The sequence below is a fragment of the Mercenaria mercenaria genome, chromosome 4, assembly GCF_021730395.1.
Source record: "Mercenaria mercenaria strain notata chromosome 4, MADL_Memer_1, whole genome shotgun sequence".
In the NCBI taxonomy this organism is placed as follows: Eukaryota; Metazoa; Mollusca; class Bivalvia; order Venerida; family Veneridae; genus Mercenaria; species Mercenaria mercenaria.
This window is the reverse complement of record NC_069364.1, coordinates 8,640,370-8,660,178: the sequence shown is the minus strand read 5'-3', so window position 1 is coordinate 8,660,178 and position 19,809 is coordinate 8,640,370. Positions and strand designations below refer to the sequence as shown.

Genomic DNA, 19,809 nt, shown 5'->3' with positions numbered 1-19,809 from the left:
GACATATATATGGTCGTGACCAAGGTGTGGATCGAAAATATTTTCTTCGGGTTGAGAGGCCGGAATCGTTAGATCACCGTTCCCCTCCAGAAACTTTAGATATAGTTTACCATATTAAATACATTAGTAAACAAATATACAGTCACTGTTTGTGTTGCAGTTGCCATTAACTGAATACATATTGATATGTGCATATTGTAGTCTTCTGTTTTGTGACGCTTGGCAATCACATACTGTGAACATGTAGAATATATAGTATTACATTAAATGAAATGATCACCATACTAGGTCTATTTTGAAACAAATTTTCTCTGTTCTTTCAGTTTACTATACACACTGCTTCTAGTTTGAAATATGTACAAAATTGATTTTAAATTTTTAAAGATCATCAAAAAACTGATCAACTATTTGACGAGAATGAATTTCTTAGCGAGAAGTATCAAAGGCCGTTCCAGTATCTCCTCCGACTAACAAAGAAAACCAGTCTTGAAAATGTTCACCCGGATCGTCCGGAAGGAAATCAACGGACGTGTCTAGAAATTCTGCTAAGGTAAAACTACGTCTGACAGTGGTGTCATTTAATCAAAATACCATACTATAAACCCCAATATATATAACCGAAATACCAACACAAGCACTAACATTTAAATAGACAATTAAGGAAATGACAGAAGTAAATTTTCATAATTTTCTTCCAGTTATTAGTTAATTTGTTCCTAAGCTGTCAACATGTGCAGTTTGAGTTGCAATTTATAGGTACTGTGGTATTCAAGATCCATCTTGGTCAGAGCTCCACCATTTCGTCTGGTTCCTGAACACGCAGTTAGTCGATTTCAAAGAAAACGATTTTGTGAGTGGTGCAGCCGCTGATGTTCTACCCGGTTTTTCAACATTTGTCCTGCGATTTCTCATTCAAATGTCTAAAGTAAGCATTGTGTCTATCGTTATATTATTCATATATTATATTAATATATTTCTGAAGCGGTTCCTTAAACATTTCTGGTGGGAAAATGTAACAGCTTCGAGTTTGCGTCTAACAGTTATGGCGCATCAGACCTGGGTCCAATTGCAATTATAATTTAATTAATTATAATAAATTACAGTTTTTCAATTATTTGAAAATATTTAATAATTGAGACAAAAATAGAATATTTTAATTGTAATTAATTAATTAAAATAAAAAAATGCAAAATAATTGTCAATAAAATTCAATTACTCTTCAACTGTTACAAACATATGGCAGTTAAATATTGTCAAAAATACAGGTTATTGGCAATAGTTGATATCACCTGGGGTATAAAATTCACATATGCTGGTCATCTAAAGAGGTATTAATGTAATCTGGATATGAACCTGAAACTGTTGCTAGACCCTTGATGAATATTAAGCAGTTGAGTTACCATAACTAGTAGTATAATTATCCTGAAGGGAGAGAATTTGATGCCATCTGTTGTACAGAGTGGGTAAGTAAGAAGTGTTAACAATCTCTGTGTTCACCATGTAAATGTAGGGTATATTAAACATCACTTTAATATATGAATGTACTTGATATATCACATTTGATTGTTTTCCACACAACATGAATTCTAGCATGTTAAATCATTTTATATTACCTAAGGATACTAGTTGGGATATTAAAGTGTTAAATTTTTTCGAAATTCAATAAGGACTTATAAATCTGCATCATTAATATGTCATCATGATTCTTTTTGTGAATATATTGCCAATGGCAAATAATTGTAATTTAATTGAAGCATTTCTATTTTAATTGTAAATAATTAATTAATTACTAGTACTTCTGAAAATAATTGAACACAGGTCTGTGGTGCATGCACTTTTTTCAGTAATTCATCATCGTATTCATAAATTATAATCGCGTGTAAAAACTGTTAAATGAAAATAAGAGGCACTGTTTATAATGTCTTGAAAATTAATGAGAACATTTGAAGTAACGTTTGTCAATCTATAGCTTTGAAAACAAATACAATATAAATCCCTTCATCAGATAAAAATTTGGCGCGTTTCGTAATATTTACACACAAAGCCGCTATATAGAAAAAGTTTGTTGAAAGAAAGACTGGAAAGGTAGGTATTGATTCCAATGCAAACTTGAGATACTTTGAAATAAAAAAAAATCTTCATTGATCGAAATGTAGCTTTGGGGTTAAATATTTATCATTGTTATGTCTGGCATCATTTGCAGTTGCTATCCTAAACTAGTATATATCTTCTATAAATATGATTCATCCCATATGCAGGACTTTTCAACGAGGTCGCTTTACATCAGCGAGGAATCTCCTGGCCTTACACAGTGCCAAAATGAAGTGATGGAAACCGACGATGAAGAAACTGATGATATAATTAAATTATATCAGATGAGAAGAACTTGGGAGAGCAGGTGTAGTTCAGTTTTTGTGACAGAGAAATTATATTGTGAAAAGACTTTTTTGTTCATATTCCTGTAGATTATTTATATTTTTATTAACATAAATGTTTCAAGTGTTTACATAATATTTGCAATATCTTAGTATATCTTCTACTTATTATCTAAGCAGTGAAATGCAATAGTTGGATCATTACATATCGACGCACATTTGTGCATTAAACTTAAAAGTTCATTCTCCGCATTAACTATATGATAGAAAGTATGTCAATTTGGTAATGTGAAGTCTTCAAGTAAAATATGCAATTTGATTATACTCAGTATAATTACGTAATCAAAATCTGCTTGTACAACTGGATGAAACTCCATACTTATTTTCTATCAAATACAAGGCTCGAGGCTACTTATATGAGTTATGTTCTTCAACACCTTATAAACGTTTATTGATTTAAGTGGTTTATTTGATATGTTTTCTGACTCAATATCTTTCTTATGATCGAGCATGTCTTTATAGTCTCTACATGCATCTTCGTTGTTATGAATATGGAGGTTGTTATCGGTAGTGTACATTTGTTGGAAATTTACGTAAATTTCAAGATGGGTAAATAGTACCGATGCATTTCATAGTTGGAACGCAGCGCATTAATGTTTATATTAAATAATGTTGCTAGTATGTCCTGGTTGGAAAGCATAAGGAAATATTTCTTGGTTAAAAGGAAGTCAGAACCTCGTTATGTTAATTACTATTGCCGCAGTATGTGAGGTTTACAAGGTGAGTCGCAAAAAGCGGACGGCAACATGTCTTTTATCACAATAGAAATATATTCTCAAGGACCAGTTACATGGTTGGTAGCTTGTAAGTTTTATCTTTCAGTCCTCATCCATATTTGTTCTTCAACTGGGATAGATTAACCTTCACTTTTCTTGGATTCAATATTCAAAAGGCGTCTGGAAATCTTATTGATCAGCAGACTGGAAATGTCCTTGAAGAGTCTATAATGCAGAGCAATCTGTACGAAGCTCTCGAGAGGAACCATGTCCCACTCCAAGAACATTTCAACTTGATTCCTAGGTTCAATTTTTTTATTTGTATGATATCGTAACAATAATATTCCAAGTATTTCAAATATTTCCAAAGTCTTTGTTCTAAAGTAGTATTCTGTTTTATAGCTTATATCTACATAATTATTATTATTATTATACATAATATTTTCTTCTAAAACGAAATAACGCAGAATGAGATGAAGTATTCAAAAAACATCTTTAACATTTCCGCTGTTTCATAGAGAGGAAAAGATAAAGAAATTGCGAGGTGTTATGGGCAAACCATCGTCAGAGGACCCGGACGACACTTACGAGCTGACAACTGATAATGCGAAAAAAATTCTGGCGATCTACATGAGATTTAGGTTTGAAACAGTTATCTTGCATGATTTTGTCCTTTCTAAGCCACCATGTCACAAATGCCAGTATCGTTTTTAGATTTTATTAGAATAAAAAGTATATTTTTGGGCTGTTTTGCTGTCATTTATATTTCCCTTTCTACTTTTTAAGTGTTTTCTTTCATTCCTTTAATGATAACGTTGCCGTTTGGACTCCGATTTTCGAAACGTTGTTACTACCGATGGTTGGTTTCCGATTATTTTACCATCATCTTTTGACAACATATAGTGTCATGAGAAACATGGTTATCAATGTTAACTATCCGAAGTCAGTGGTACCTTACTTGAAACACCAAAAATATTTAGTAGAATTTAAATGTTTTGATTTTTTCGGCCATTCGAATTTTTTTTATTAATAACAGGATACAATAGTAAAGTTGGAATATTACGGGTTTTTTTTGCAATATTTTGATTTGAATGACAAGTTTAGCTGTAAGAAATTATGTTAAATTTTCAGATGTGACATTCCTGTCATTATAATGGGAGAGACAGGTTGTGGGAAAACGCGTTTGGTCAAATTTTTGTGTGGATTACAAATACCGAAAGGAGAAGATATTACAAACATGGTTTTAATGAAGGTATCTGTTAAACGTTGTAAGAATTGTAAAGCATCAATCAACATTTGGTCTTGTTTTTGTTTTGGATGTTTCGTAATAGAATTGAAAGATTGATATGGATAGAAGGTTTTCGTGTTACAGAAAGAAATATTTATCTTTGCTAGTCTGTTAGTAAAGGCCAAATTGATATTGACTCCTTTTAATTATGTGTGACTGATATGATAAACGTCAGTTTTGTAATAATTTGCTCAGTAGATCCATGGAATCTCATGCAAAAGTAATTATTTTGTAAAAACATATAGGAAACACTTAAAATTTATCTTTTTTAATAACTAAATACCAAATATGGCTGTGTTTCGGATGCTCTGTGCTCCATGGAAATCTACCGTTACTTTTTATCTTTCTTAGATTTTATCCAAAATATCTTTGTTTAAAGTTCACGAATAGTGTGAAATAAGCTTTGCTTTTGTAATTATTGTCATTGACACGTTCCAAATGCTTGACTGTCTATAAACTCTATACAGCAATCAACTGTAAGCATACAACTCAACAAAGCAAACCAGTAACAGATTATATTTGTATATTTATATTTATATTGGAGTCAGTTCACATGAGGTAATAAAATGTTCAACACCTGTTTGAGCGGAACTCTCTTATAAAAATACATTGAATGCACCACAATATTCAAAAGCAATGGATAAAAAGCATATAAAACGATATTGAGCCATAGGGAATTCTGTTGTCTGGGAGCATAGTACGCAAAATTCCGGCTGCCATGCAATACTATTTGAGTCTTTGCATAATGAATGACAGTGTTTTCGATCGTAGGATGCTGACCGGTCTTCCTGTTTGACCTTATGCCTTGTTTTTATACATAATGTTTTTTGTATACATATTGACATGACCATGTGGATATTTGTAGGCATGCGTCCTAATACTGTACCCTTACAAGTAGTCAATGGAGCTCCTTCTTACAGGAATACTATGACTATTGTGAGACATTCATGTTACAAGAGTTAGCTAAGCAAAAGGTTCTTTCTAGCGCATATGCAATATTCTGTCTTTACGAAAAACTTTTAAGCATTATGTTACAGTTGTTTAATATTTTAAAAATTAATTATTCACGGGAAACATGTAGTTAGACTTGTGTACCATTTAGTAGCCTTAATATACAACTCATTTAAGCTAACAATACGTTTCATTGTTTTTTTTGTGGTTATTTTTAGATCAAATTTTTGAATCTTGAACTACGGGGAAAAGTTATGTTAACCTTTTTAAGGCCAGAAAAAGAAACAACTGTGTTTAGGATTCCCAACTCTAAAATAATTCGCGACTCTGACGTTTTATATAATGGAAAACTTGTTTTTGTTGTCAGAAATGAATTTTAGTGATCTTTTGGAAACATTCGTAAAACTTTATTTAAAGTAAGTTTGCTTTATAGCTTTGCGTTATATACATTTTTATGACACATTCCCCATGAAATAAAAGTTAGAAAAAAATGGAAATGACAAATATGCCTGCCTCTACTCTATGTTTGGTCATATTTTCTAGCCTTATTAAATGGTTCTAGTTTATTGCTTAAATTTGTATTTATAGGTTCATGGAGGAACGACAAGCAAAGATATAATCCAAAAAGTTCGAAAGGCTGAAGCTCTGGCGAAATCAAATATGGAAAAATACGGGAAACACATGTATACAGTGCTTTTCTTCGACGAAGCGAATTCTACACAAGCCATAGGTCTTATTAAAGAAATAATGTGCGACAAAAGTATGGAGGGAGAGAAATTACAAATATGTGTAAATCTGAAGATAGTTGCGGCTTGTAATCCGTATAGAAAGTAATTACGTCTTGATTATATGTTAAAATACAAACTTTGTTATGATCATTAACATTTAAATACACGCTGCATGTATTTTTATATGTTTATAAGTTTATATTATGGGAGAAAACGAGAAACCTTTGAGTAATCAGTTTAACCGCTTTCATATTTAACAAATCATGTTTTATGTTTTAACGTTTTGTTCATGTGTTTTCGAGTACATGTAAATTGAAATCAGTTGGTTTTTATATATTTTTGTGACGGCCGGACATTTTCCTACATACATGCGGCATTGCAAATTGACGTCAAACTTGTAACTTGTAATAAGTCTATGCTCTTGTTCATAACTAATTTAAGACATTCGGAGGAACTAATCAAGAAGTTGGAACAAGCAGGACTTGGGTACCACGTTGATGCCGATGAGACGATAGACAGACTTGGCCGTGTCCCAATGAGACGTCTGGTATACAGAGTTCAACCATTGCCCCAGAGTTTGCTTCCCCTAGTGTGGGATTTTGGTCAGCTAAATACACAAGTAGAAGACTTGTATATCCAGCAGATGGTCAAGAGACATGTTAGCTATTTGTTTGTAAAATCACATATTAATATAACTGACTAATTAAATTCATATTGAACAATTAAAGCACTGCATTATGACACTTAGTCAATTTAATTAGCCTGTTCATTTTTTTTTTTTATTTTGATTCACTTAATCCTCTGTTCAACTTTTCACAAATGATAAATAAATGAAATATTCAAAGGACTTGCGATTCGAATCACAGACACGTACAACATAAATAAATTGAAAAATGTATACGACCTCACGACGTCGTACTGCTCCAATTCTGATTAGCGGCATATACATTTAGTAATTCAACAATCATGTGTCGTGCTAACATTTAGAATATAATTAATATTAGTTGTGGACTAAGGAAGATTTTACTATTGTTTATTAATTTTGCATTTGCTCAGCTGTTGAGTCTTATATTGATATATGTTACACTGAGTAACTAACGATGCTATTTAGTGCTGCTGACTGTGTATTACAATTAATTATATTTTCATTATGTAACAACTACAGATCGTTGCGGAAGAGCTCCCTGATATCACAGGACTAAAAGAAGCCATAAGTGCCATACTCACGGCATCTCAGGATTATATGAGGCAGCAGAAGGTAAGAAAATACTATGCTCCTGACTAAACTGTTTGGATTATTAGCCGTTTAACAAATGCAAACTTGTAACAAAGAAACAAATAATCCTTAGTGTATATTGTAAGATGAATAAAATTACTTTTCATTATGCATTCACAACATGAATTGTTGGACGTGTTCTCTTTGATTATAACATGTGTGTTAAGCAGTAAAACGTTATTACTTCAAACACCTCTAACACATTGATATGAATCATCTGCAAAAGATGAGCGTATTTGTCGACATTTAGAATAAGTCTAAAGAACAACAAAAAAAGTCTTTAAAAAAGTCAGTCAATAATCTAATAAAGCAAACGCTATAAGAATTTTTTGAAATACACTGAAAGCTTAGATGTAGTAAGAAGTCTTCTAATTATTGCTGACATTGTGCAAGATAGTGTTAAGACCAAGCAGGGAACTTAATATCAGTTAATTGCGTCAGTAATGACTGATATAATGGACACCAGTAACAGTTTTACCATACTTGTTTTACTATCATAAAATGTTATAATTGTCCTTCAAACGGTGAAATTATTGCTAATTCATATTACAGGATGAGTGCAGTTTTGTATCTTTACGAGACGTTGAACGTGTATTGACGGTGATGAGTTGGTTTTACAAGCAAAGTCAGAATGAAAGATTATTATACAATCTAATGGATGAAAAACTAAACATCCAAGTGGACACAGACGAGGAAAGTGACACTGATGATGATGTTATAGAAGAGGAAACAGATGTTCAGGTTTTAATGTGATGTTTTCAGATATTTTGCTTGCAGATATTATAAAATTATTGCATTTTAGTTAAGTAGATATGAGGGTATTTTGACCTGGAAAAAGTGTGATGCGAAGTCCGTATCACTTTTCCAAGGCCGAAAAATCCTCATTTTGACAGAACCTCCAAGACATTATTCAAATGTTTGTTTTATTATTGAATGCATCTATTCGGAGGCTTCTTCAGAAAGACGAAATCAAATTCAATCATTTACTCTGGTGGTACATTTTGCTAGTGTTTTGACTTGAAATTTGTACTACGTACGTATTTTAATGACATCAGAATATTATGACGTCACTGCCAGAAGTCGGTACGTGTTGTGGCTCCGCGTAGGAGTCGGTATGACTTTTTGTCATTAATCATGTGACTCAACGTAGACCAGTAGAGAGAAACAATAATTATAGATTTAATTGTAAAAAGTTTGTGTTTGAATGAAGTTGATATATTTCATAGATGAAAAACAATGTTACCTTTACGTTAGTGCTTTTTTACCTTTAACAACATGGTTATTTTAACGGCAGACGCCACACAGAGTCGATGATATCACACGGTCTTTGATTCTGGCATTGGGAGTTTGTTACCACGCATGTTTAAAGACTCGAGAACAATATCGGGATTACATTGCTTCTTATTTTCAACAACCATGTAAATTACCAGGAGGAAGTCAGCAAATTTTCAACGAAATAGACTGGTAAGCATTTATTTCCTTCGAAAACCTCTTTTATCAAAGTAAACAGAGAGGATCTTAGTTTATGGCGTCTTCATATTACAAAACCTGCCAAAAGATTAAAAGGAGGCACCATATTCAAGAAGTGATTGAACAATATCCAAACCTTACAAAACGGGAGTATTGGAACCACCAAGGCCGAAATGTTAAAGTTGAAAATTTTAAACCGTACACTATCAAAATTATAGTTAATATGTTTACCTATCCCATTTTGAAGATCTTTTGCGTTCTTTCAATCAACATACAGTTTAATGAAGATGTGCGTGAAATTAGACAGAGCAGCCAGAGTAGCCAGAGTTCAGCCAGAGTTTAACCAGAGTAGTCAGAGAAATCATAACTCTGGTTACTCTGGCTGGCCAGAGTAGACAGAGTTCAGCCAGAGAAATCATAACTCTGGTCACTCTGGCTGGCCAGAGTAGCCACAGTTCAGCCAGAGAAGTCATAACTCTGGTTACTCTGGCTGGCCAGAGTAGCCAGAGTTCAGCTAGAGTAGCCAGTGTTCAGCAAGAAAAGCCAGAGTTTCTAGGATGTTAAAATATTCTGGCTACTCTGGTCAGCCATAATATCCAGAATAGCCCGAGTCGCCTGGATTTTATTTGCTTTGGTTAGTCTGGCTGGCCAGAGTAGCCAGAGTTTCTAGGATTTTAAGAGTAGCCAGAGTAACCTGATTCACAAAACATGTTCCGTCTTAGCTGAATTTGATTATGAAACTTAATATGTTATTTCTATCTAAATCGCATGCTTAAACTGAATTTCAAGTTAATTAATATTTTCAAGTGGCTATTGAGAGTAGCCAGAGTAGCCAGAATTCTTGTAACTCGGGGTGGCTGGCCAGAGTAGCCACAGTTCAACCAGAGTAGCCAGAGTTCAGACAAAGATCAGCCATAGTAGCAAGAGTTTCTAGGATTTTAACATGTTCTGACTACTCTGGTCAGCCAGTGTGGTCAGGATCCATGTTGTTTGCTTTTAAAGCGTATTGGACTTGGAGTTTCTGTTAACGAACAGCATGGATTTTGATGCTCAGGCTGGTCTGGATCCATTCTGGTCTCAAACCCACTATGTTGGTTTTCTAATGGCGCGACTCATATGTCATTTCTATCTAAATAGCATGTTTAAAACTGAATTTCAAGTTAATAACTATTTTCAAGTGACTATTTAGAGTAGCCAGAGTAGCCAGAACTCTGGCCACTATGGCTGGCCAGAGTTCAACCAGAGTTCAGCCAGAGTAGCCGAATAACTAGGATGCCAGTTGGCTAGCCAGAACAGCCAGAATTTCCGAGATGTCCATTGGTTCTAGCTACCCAGGCTAGCCCGAATAGCCAGAGAAAATACTGTAATACCTATTGCGAAATGACCCTTTTGGTTCTCTCAGGTTTGATTTTTTAGTGTTTTATATGTATCAAGTGATTCATAAAACGGACTTCCAAAAATTGTCTTACTTTTTAGACAGCAGCCAGAGTAGTCAGAGTGACCATGATTTCATTTGCTCTGGCTACTCTGGCTAGCCAGAACAGCAAGAATTTCCGAGTTGGCCATTGGTACTAGCTACCCTGCTAATCAGAAATAGCCAAAGAAATACAGTAAAACCTGTTGCCAGAGTAGCCAGAGTAATCAGAACTCTGGTTACTGTGGCTGACCAGGACAGCCTGTTTCATAATTTTTACACAGTCTAGCTACTCTGGCTGGCCAGACTAACCAGGAATAACTGAAATGCGCACAGGTTCTGGTTACTCTGGCTGGCCAGAACAGCCAGAGAAAATACAGACAAACGTGTAAACTAGAGCCATTTTTAAAATGTAGGACTCTTTTTCATAAAAAATCATATTATACATGATTAGGTTGCACTAACTGTTGTATATAATTATAATGTAAATAAAAAGTTAGACCTGTTGCGTGTTGTGTGTGTGGTATATGAAGGCTGAAATTCACAAAGATTAAAGCGAACAGGTCTATATATTTCTGGTAGATTGAAAATCTTTAAAACAAGCCTAAAAATATCAAATAAAAGAACAACAACAAAGAAACAGTAAGACGGCATGATTTTCGAACAAAGTTAAGAGTAACACGAATCGGAAAATGACACTTTCAAAAAAAATAAATAAATAAACGGGTATATGAAAGGCTGTTTGATTATATACATTATCAATAATGCTTAGCTATGTTTTCTTGTTATATAAGTTGTAATTTTACAAAGTAGCCTGCCTCCTACGAAGGGTAGATACGACGAAGCGACACCAATCCATTCTGAATCTTCAGTACTTATACGGCAATATGCCATACCACACTGGACTGTGATTTAGTGCAGTGCGACCTGGCTGTCATGGTCTTTTGTTCTTCATTAACCCATTCTGGATCTTATTTATGGCATATTTTATCCCCAGTGTATTTTCTCATATTCCTTCTGTTGAAAAAATTGGCACCAAATTGAAAGTAAAAAACACATGTACCTGAAAATAAATATGCTATTAAGATAGAAATGACATATTAAGTTTCATAATTAAACTTAGCTAAGACTGAAAATATTTTGCAAACATGATACCTGGTTACTCTGGCTACTCTAGCTACTCTGGCTGACCAGTGTAGCCAGAACATCCTAGAACCTCTAGCTACTCTGGCTGAACTCTGGCTACTCTGTTAGAAACAACCAGAGCAAATGATATCCTGGAGACTCGGGCTACTGTGGCTGATCAGAGTAGCCAGAACATGTTAAAAATCTAGAAACTCTGCCTACCCTGGTTGAATTCTGGTTACTCTGGCCAGAGTAACCAGAATTCTGGATACTGGATGAACTCTGTTTACTCTTGCTGAACTATGGCTACTCTGGCCAGCCAGAGTAAATAACCAGAATTCTGACTACTCTTGCTGAACTCAGAATTCTGGCTTCTCTGGCTGAACTCTGACTACTCTGGCCAGCCAGAGTAACCAGACCTATGACTTCTTTGGCTGAACCCTGGCTACTCTGGCCAGCCAGTTATGACTTCTCTGGCTGAATTCTGGCTACTCTGGCTAGCCAGAATAACCAGAGTTCTGACTTCTCTGGCTACTCTGGCTAAACTCTGGCTGAACTCTGGCTACTCTGGCTAAACTCTGGCTGAACTCTGGCTACTCTGACTACTGTGGCTGCTCTGGCTAATTTCACACACATTTAATGAAGACAAATAAAAATAAGGCTAATAACAGATTGCTTTTTTTTCTATATCTAAAATTAGAACTGTTTTGTCAACTGTAAAAAATGGCAATGCTACCATCTGAAATATTAAATATAATAACAATGAATTTGTTTACACATGAAATGATTCATTGACACAAAAGAAATTTTGTATTGAGATTCTTTAAAATAATGGGTAAATTTCTCGAATTTTATCAACGCATATGAATATATATTCATACCATAGTGGCAGAAAATAGATTAATCTTAAACTTTCTGAAATTTAAATAAATTCCACATTAAAGATATTTGTTGTGCACGCGAATAAGTGATCAAAATTGGGATTTTCCCCTAAGATTCCAATTTTGAAACAATGCTTTGAATTCATGATTTTTAATAATTCAGGCAAAACCTTATTTTAAATATTCTTGTGAATTCAAAAAATTCCTAAAATCTTCATGATTCAAACATTTCTATTCGAACGTATTTAACTACTTTTTTGATTGTGAAAATGCTTGAACTTCAGCTGTCAAGATGTCTTCCTAGATCAAGTAGACCTGGCTAAAAACATTGCTCGTAACATGGCATTGAAAGAAAACGTATTCATGATGGTCGTATGTATAGAGCTACGCATTCCACTTTTCCTTATCGGCAAACCAGGGAGTTCGAAATCATTAGCAAAAACGATCGTATCGGATGCAATGCGCGGAAATGCAGCGAAACGAGAACTTTTCAGAGGAATGAAACAAGTATTCAATTATATTTCTCAATAATATAAGGCATTTTTATGAAAACCAAAAAAAAGCAACAATTGAATACGTTATGATAATTGGCTGTTTCATAAGGCAAAGTGCTCAGTGAGAAATCTATAAAGTCTTGCATGAAATATCAGTATGGAAAGTTTAAACAAGTCAAATATGAAGTACCCTTTTTAAGACTAATTGTACCATATTTTTGCCCATATATACACCCCAGAGTAAACAAAATGCAACAGAACAAAAACAAATAGATAAGACAACTAGTCCTAACAAAATTGTTTTGTCATTTCGAGTATTTTAAATAACGTTTAGCATAATAGCTGTCTAAAACTAGCTGTGACTTAACACATTGTTTTCTGCGTAGGCTCAGATGGCATCTTTCCAATGTAGTCCACTGTCTACACCTGATGGCATTGTCGGAACATTTAAGCAGTGCGCTAGATTTCAAAGAGATAAAAATTTAGACACCTTTGTCTCAGTTGTTGTGCTTGATGAAGTTGGGCTCGCTGAAGATAGTCCTAGGATGCCCTTAAAGGTTGTATTTTAAATATTTCGCGGGGTAACGACATAAAATGTTGTTTTTTTATTAAAGACTAAGGCTTTTTAATCTTTGAAATATCCCCAGACAGTGATTTTCGTTTAGAGGTGGTACCTCACTTTGTTAATTCATTTTTTTTTTTAAGTTTTTTTTTTTCTGTGTTCTACTATTTCTGTGGTTTATGTGCACAGCATAATTATATTGTCGTTTTACAAAAACATACAAACGTTCATACATACATTGTTGTAGTTTTTTTTGAAAGGCTGTGTTCTTGGAAAGTGACTGTTTTTACTGGATCCTTGTCCTTTATTTTCTTGAATTATTTGGATTCAGTTGTAATTGTCACAATTGTGTATATTTCTTTAAACTAAATTAAATGATATGGCGTCCATTTATATGGTCACTTTAGGACCAGTGTTATATAATGCTATATATATATTTCAGACCCTACATCCGCTTCTAGAAGATGGTTGCCACGGAGAAGAAAAGCCTGATGAATACGAAGAGGTATTTAAGGGTGTTAATTAACCTTATATACATTTTGGTAATTCAGTGCAGAACTTTCCTGTCTGATTTTTATTCGGCACAAAACATGGAAATAAAACAGGTCCATTTAAAATTGGTAGGATTATTGCTTTTTACCATCTGTATCTGTAAAATTCAAATAATGTGCAACATTGTTCACGTAAGTCCAATTTAATGAATATTCTTGGTGTTTCAAATGAGGCTTCCTTGCAATAATTCTTTTTGTGTTCATAATGAAAATTCAATTCTTGTCATTTCCTGTTTGTAGTAAAGAATTGATCAAATTACATGATCTTGTAAACTCAACAAATACTAGGTACTGCCATATGTAATGTTATTTGGTTGTTATAAGGTTATATGCTGAGTTAGTTTAAGAAAATGAGTACATAGTGAAACAACGGTCACCGTAGTATATTCAGGACATACGCTTATTTTTATAAATTATTACAAGCGCTCAAGATAAGTTGTCGTGCACTCGAAATAAGATGTCATGCGATCGAAATAAGATGTCTTGTGCTCGAGTTTAAATGCCGTCTGCTCGTGATAAGAGGTCGTGAGCTCAATATAATATGTCGTGCGATCAAAACAAGATATCGTGCGCTCAAGATATTTTATCTTTGAACAAGAGAGTTATGATAGTCCTGAACTGATCGAATTTCATAGCGTAGCTATAAATTATGTCCCGTCCACGATATTGTCATGATGTATTTTATTGTCAAGACATATATATTATACCAACCGTTTTTAACTTCCCTTTTCATGAGTAAACTCGCTTATGGCGGAGAGGACTTAATAAACAGTGGTGGTAGAAAGTCATTCAAGAAACAGTCTGTCAAAACGTCTTGTTTGAAATTGCTTGTTTGCTTACACTAAATGTTCCTTGTGTGTCCCTTTACCAGACTTATAAATTGACATGTTGATATGCTAAAAAAGCATGGTCGCAATGACTTGTCTTATTTTCTCTATATGTAACGTATTGTTAAAATAATGTATCGCAAATGAATTTTATGGAATCTTTTACTTAAACTCTTCAAATTATATGCGAAAAGGCCGCCAGTGTCCATGACTTGCTTCATCATGTGGATTTCTATCTCTCTGAACTGTGAAAAGTAGGTGATCGGGCTAGAACCGTCATGACCCTTTTGTTTTAACATAATAGTGCTCGACTTAATATCTTTTTTGGTTCACGAAATATAATTTCAAGCGCTCTACAACATATTTCAACGGTACGACATCTTATTTCGAGGTATTGCAGCTTACCTTGAGCGCACAACATCTTATCTCGAGCGTGTGAATTCTTATATCGAGCGCACAGCATCTTATTCCGAGCACACGAGATCTTAACTCCAGTGTATGAAATATAATATCTAGGGCTGGAGATTATTGTAACTAAAACGGTGTCCTAAACATGCAACCGTATGTAATAATACTGTTTCAAAGAGTTCATGTTGTGTAGAGATATTAACCACATACAGGTGATTGTTCTAGTTTGTAATGTTTGAATGTAATGAAAAACATAAAATTTAAAATTACTTTGTTTAATTTAGGTCTTAAATGCAGATACGGAGGACGAAGAACATGAACAATATCAAATGGTATTTATGTTGTTTGTCTTTTTTTTTTGTTTTTTTTTTTTATTTTTTAATGTTTTTATTTGTGACCAAATCAATCCTTAGTGTAATCACAAATATACTAATGATATTCCTGCATGTACAAAATTAAGTTTTTCCAAACTTTTATGCTATGTCAGTTGCGCAAAAAATAATTCTTTTAAATGAACCCGCGTCTAAATTTATGCATAGTAACATCTACTAATTACGTCTGTTGTGTAATCGGACTATTTAAATTATTTTTAGGCCTTGCATCCCCGTCCAGAGGACGGTCTTTTACAGGAAGATAAACCTAAGAAATACAAAAAGGTAAGATTTCTAAAACGGACATACTTTGTTATCATTATTCTAATAAATAGAAATTACTATTATTATGATGATAAACACGTTGAAAATAACATACTTATGCACCATACTGTATTTATAATATGACCTGCAGTACTAGCTCTTTTTGCAATTTCTCCAATACCGACTTTGATGAAACCGACGTTTTTAAAAAGTCCAAGATGTGCTAGAAACTTTCGGAAAATAAGAATAATAGGGTAATTTGTCTGACTATTTGCTAGACTGATTTGGTAAATTTGGACTTCAAACAAAATCTCCCTGTTAAATTTTCATCTTTGTTTTTCATACCGTGAGTCAAAAGAAAGCACAATTCTGTTGACATTTTTCATGAATAGAAAATTCTCTTAAACGTAGATTTAAATAACATCTCACAGCCGTATATAAACATGTTCTCTTTTATACATTCAATAAATATGATGAAAAAAAGAGATTTACACATTTCAAACTGATTTTAAGACGTTTGGTTTAGAATTGTAATACTTGTCAACATCCTGTAGTATTATATTTTATCTTTAAACATTTAAACGACGTCACACCATTACTTCCAATTTATATAACGTGCCGAGTTAATTTAATCCTTAATGAATTCCATCAAGATTAACTTTAGTTTGAATGACCTAACAGTACGACATATTAGTATTTGACTTGTTCCGCTATTTACGTAACCGTTGATTCGAAATTTTGAATCATACTCCTGATTCACTTAATATCATGTATTATTTTATGTTTTGGTCAAATATTTTTGTAATAAATGATGATTAATGTGACAAATTAAATTACATCTTGACTAGCTATTACATGCTATATTCGTTTTAAATGTTTCGTATCAGAATAAGTCATGTTCCAAAGATAATATTTATAACTTCCCTCATAATTTCAGGTTGCTTTTATCGGAATATCAAACTGGGCTCTAGATCCAGCTAAAATGAACAGAGGTATTGTAGTGCAAAGAGAGGTCCCTGATATTGAAGAACTGATCAATAGTGCTCGGTGATTTTTTAGACATACATTATATATTGATTCTATAATAAAATAATTTAGAAGCAAGAAATAAAATCAGATAAAAATTGATGACGTTTTCTACAATACAAGCAGTTCATTTTGTGTTATCAGCTGAACGAAGCGTCTGTTTACTGAAATTCAATCAGTAGCGTATTATCACCAACAAAAGTAACTGCGAAAAATCCACGAAATAGGTGTTTAACTGTTATTAATTCCTTTATTATATTTACGAAGGAAATATAAGAAGAAGATATGGACATTATCAGCTGTTGTTTTCATACAATCTTTAAAAAAAACATTAAAAAAACAATTTGTCCGTTTACTTGCATTAAGACGAACATGCCGTCTGACAGTTGTAAACAAGCTGCACTATGAACTAAATGACGTTTTTCGTGAATCATGTGCTAGACCTGCAGCGTATTAAAAGTCTGTTATCTTTATTGTTTGGTGTATAAATATGGCATTTAAAGTTTTGATATCTACTTTATATACTCTTGCACATTTTCACCAATTATAACAATCAAGTCGAAGCAGCCAAAGTATTTTTTTTTAATTACAAATTTGTAAGGCCTAATTTTCCCTATTTACACGTATATTTTATTACATATTTTTACAGTGTATGATAGATGTTAATTTGGTAGCTACTGAACTACATAAAATACTTAAATATACTCTAAAACATCTTGATCAAGGCATCAAATTTGTAATCGCACTTATAAGAATTAGGCTGACATGATTGAATATAGTCTTAACTTGTTACTAATACATCGTTAACATAACGATAAAGTTATATATATTAAAAATTTTATCAACATAAATAATTTTGAATTTTTTTTTAATTGTTTAAAAATTTATATCCATTCAGTGTTCTTTTATTGTAAAGGTTTACCTAAGTCGGTGGTAGGGTCAGGAAGAGTGTTACAATTTTCATTACCTCTAATGAACTGACTCGATCCATACCAGTATGCTATTATTTTTTTGGTTGCGTTCCAAAAGATCTTCTAACAGCTTTATTACTAGACATTAATAAATGCCTTGTTCATTTCTCGCTGTCTTTTTAAGTGGTATATGCAGTACCGACGAAGAGATACTGAGCCAGATGGAGCACTTGATTCAACCAATGGCTGTTTCCTATCTTGAGTTATTTAATACTGCATCTGAAAAAACGCGGGAGTTTTTTGGTCTTAGGGACTTCTACAGGTACTCCAATCAGCTCTAGTATGCCCTTAATCTAAAACAGTAGATAAAATATAGAAGCGCTCTTTCTTGGTCGCAACATTTGCCTTGTGAACATTCTAGAGGCCACAGTTGTGACCTAATATTTATGAAACTTGATCAGAATGTTTGTCTTGATGATCTCTAGGTCAAGTTGAAATTGGGTCGTGTGGGGTCAAAAACTAGGTAAGTAGACAAGATCAAAGAAAAAGCTTGTGAACACTCTAGAGGCCACAGTTGTGACGTAACCTTTATGTAATGGTTAAAATGTCTGTCTTAATAATCTCTAAGTCAAGTTTGAATCTGGGTTATGTGGGGTTAAAAACTAGGTCACTAGACCAGATCAAAGGAAAATTCTGTTAACACTCTTAAACACCACAATTTAAGTTTGAAACTCATGAGAATTAGTCAAAATGTTTGCCTTGATGATCTCTAGGTTAAGTTTGAATCTGGGTCATGTGGAATCAAAATTTAGGTCACACAGTCAAATAAAATGGAAAAGCTTGTGAACATTCTAGAGGCCAAAGTTGTGACCTATCTTTATGAAATTTGGTCAGAATGGTTGCTTTGATGATCTCTAGGTCAAGTATGAAACTGAATCATGTAGGGTCAAAAACTAGGCCAGTAGGCTAGATCAGCGGAACAGCTTGCGAACACTCTAGAGGCCACAGTTGGGACTCAGTCTTTATGAAACTTGGTCAAAATGTTTGTCTTGATGACCTTTAGGTCAGACTTGAATGTGGGGTCAAAAACTAGGTCACAGAGTCAAATCAAAGGAAAATCTTGTGAATACTGTAGAGGCTACAGTAGTGACTCAAGCTTTATGAAACTTAGTCGGATTGTTTGTCTTGTTGATATCTAGGTCAGCTTCGAAACTGGGTCAGGTGAGGTCAGAAACTAGGTCACGAGACCAGATCAAAGGAAAATCTAACACTCTAGAGACCACAATTTAAGTTTGAAACTCATGAGAATTAATCAGAATGTTTGTCTTGATGAACTCTATGTCAAGTTCGAAACTGGGTCATGTGGGGTCAAACACAATAGGCAAGATCTAAGGAAAATCTTGTTAACACTCTAGAGTCCACGGTTTAAGTTTGAAACTCATGAGAATTGGTCAGAATGTTTGACTTGATGACCTCTAGGTTAAGTTCGAATCTGGGCCATGTGGGGTCAAAATCTAGGTCACCCGTTCAGTTTGTTCCAGTTTATCCCTGTCCGTGTTCCAACTTGCCCCAGGGAAAGTTGGAACATCACACCTTGTTATTTTGGACTAGTCTGTTTTGATAAGTACTCATTCAATATACAAAGTGAGCCAATATTCTTGAAGAAATTGTAATGCATTGCTAAAATATTTATAACTGATTTGCAGAATGTGTTAGAAATACACAGAACGGTTCGATGAGTATATTTTGTTCTGACTTGCCCCGGTCTCCCCTACATCCCTGGCAGAAACACCTTACCAGTAAAACTGAGTGTTCAGAGAGTTTTTAGAGTGATTGTAATAACTATGTCTTTTATAGTAGTGTAACTCAAATGATACATGAACTCCACTGGAACTGTAAATAGCATTTACAAAATTATACTAAAATGTATGGTGTCTCATTAGGTCCATTGTCACATAAAAAAACTCGAAACAACGAAAGTACGGTAATTGGTGTGGAAAAGTCGAAAGAGCGATTCCACGATCACGAGAAGTCGAAACAACGATGATGAAAAGTGGAAACTACGAAACCACGATGTTGAACTAGATGTCCACGGGCAACATCTTGAGACA

General features: G+C 33.8%; 1 protein-coding gene across 1 annotated transcript in view; it reads left to right on the top strand.

Moving 5' to 3' along the window:
- Positions 1 to 18,039, top strand: part of LOC128556117 (E3 ubiquitin-protein ligase rnf213-alpha-like) — a 76,258-nt gene extending 58,219 nt beyond the window's left edge. Inside the window, exons 35-52 of the mRNA XM_053540036.1 lie at positions 385 to 550; positions 757 to 925; positions 2,259 to 2,398; positions 3,258 to 3,455; positions 3,670 to 3,792; positions 4,283 to 4,403; positions 5,979 to 6,220; positions 6,560 to 6,776; positions 7,284 to 7,376; positions 7,947 to 8,135; positions 8,689 to 8,858; positions 12,569 to 12,791; positions 13,165 to 13,335; positions 13,783 to 13,845; positions 15,411 to 15,458; positions 15,720 to 15,782; positions 16,699 to 16,808; positions 17,883 to 18,039. Coding sequence (XP_053396011.1) covers positions 385 to 550; positions 757 to 925; positions 2,259 to 2,398; positions 3,258 to 3,455; positions 3,670 to 3,792; positions 4,283 to 4,403; positions 5,979 to 6,220; positions 6,560 to 6,776; positions 7,284 to 7,376; positions 7,947 to 8,135; positions 8,689 to 8,858; positions 12,569 to 12,791; positions 13,165 to 13,335; positions 13,783 to 13,845; positions 15,411 to 15,458; positions 15,720 to 15,782; positions 16,699 to 16,808; positions 17,883 to 18,039 — 2,663 coding nt within the window. The remainder of the gene's footprint in view (positions 1 to 384; positions 551 to 756; positions 926 to 2,258; positions 2,399 to 3,257; positions 3,456 to 3,669; positions 3,793 to 4,282; positions 4,404 to 5,978; positions 6,221 to 6,559; positions 6,777 to 7,283; positions 7,377 to 7,946; positions 8,136 to 8,688; positions 8,859 to 12,568; positions 12,792 to 13,164; positions 13,336 to 13,782; positions 13,846 to 15,410; positions 15,459 to 15,719; positions 15,783 to 16,698; positions 16,809 to 17,882) is intronic.
- Positions 18,040 to 19,809: the final 1,770 nt, after the last annotated feature.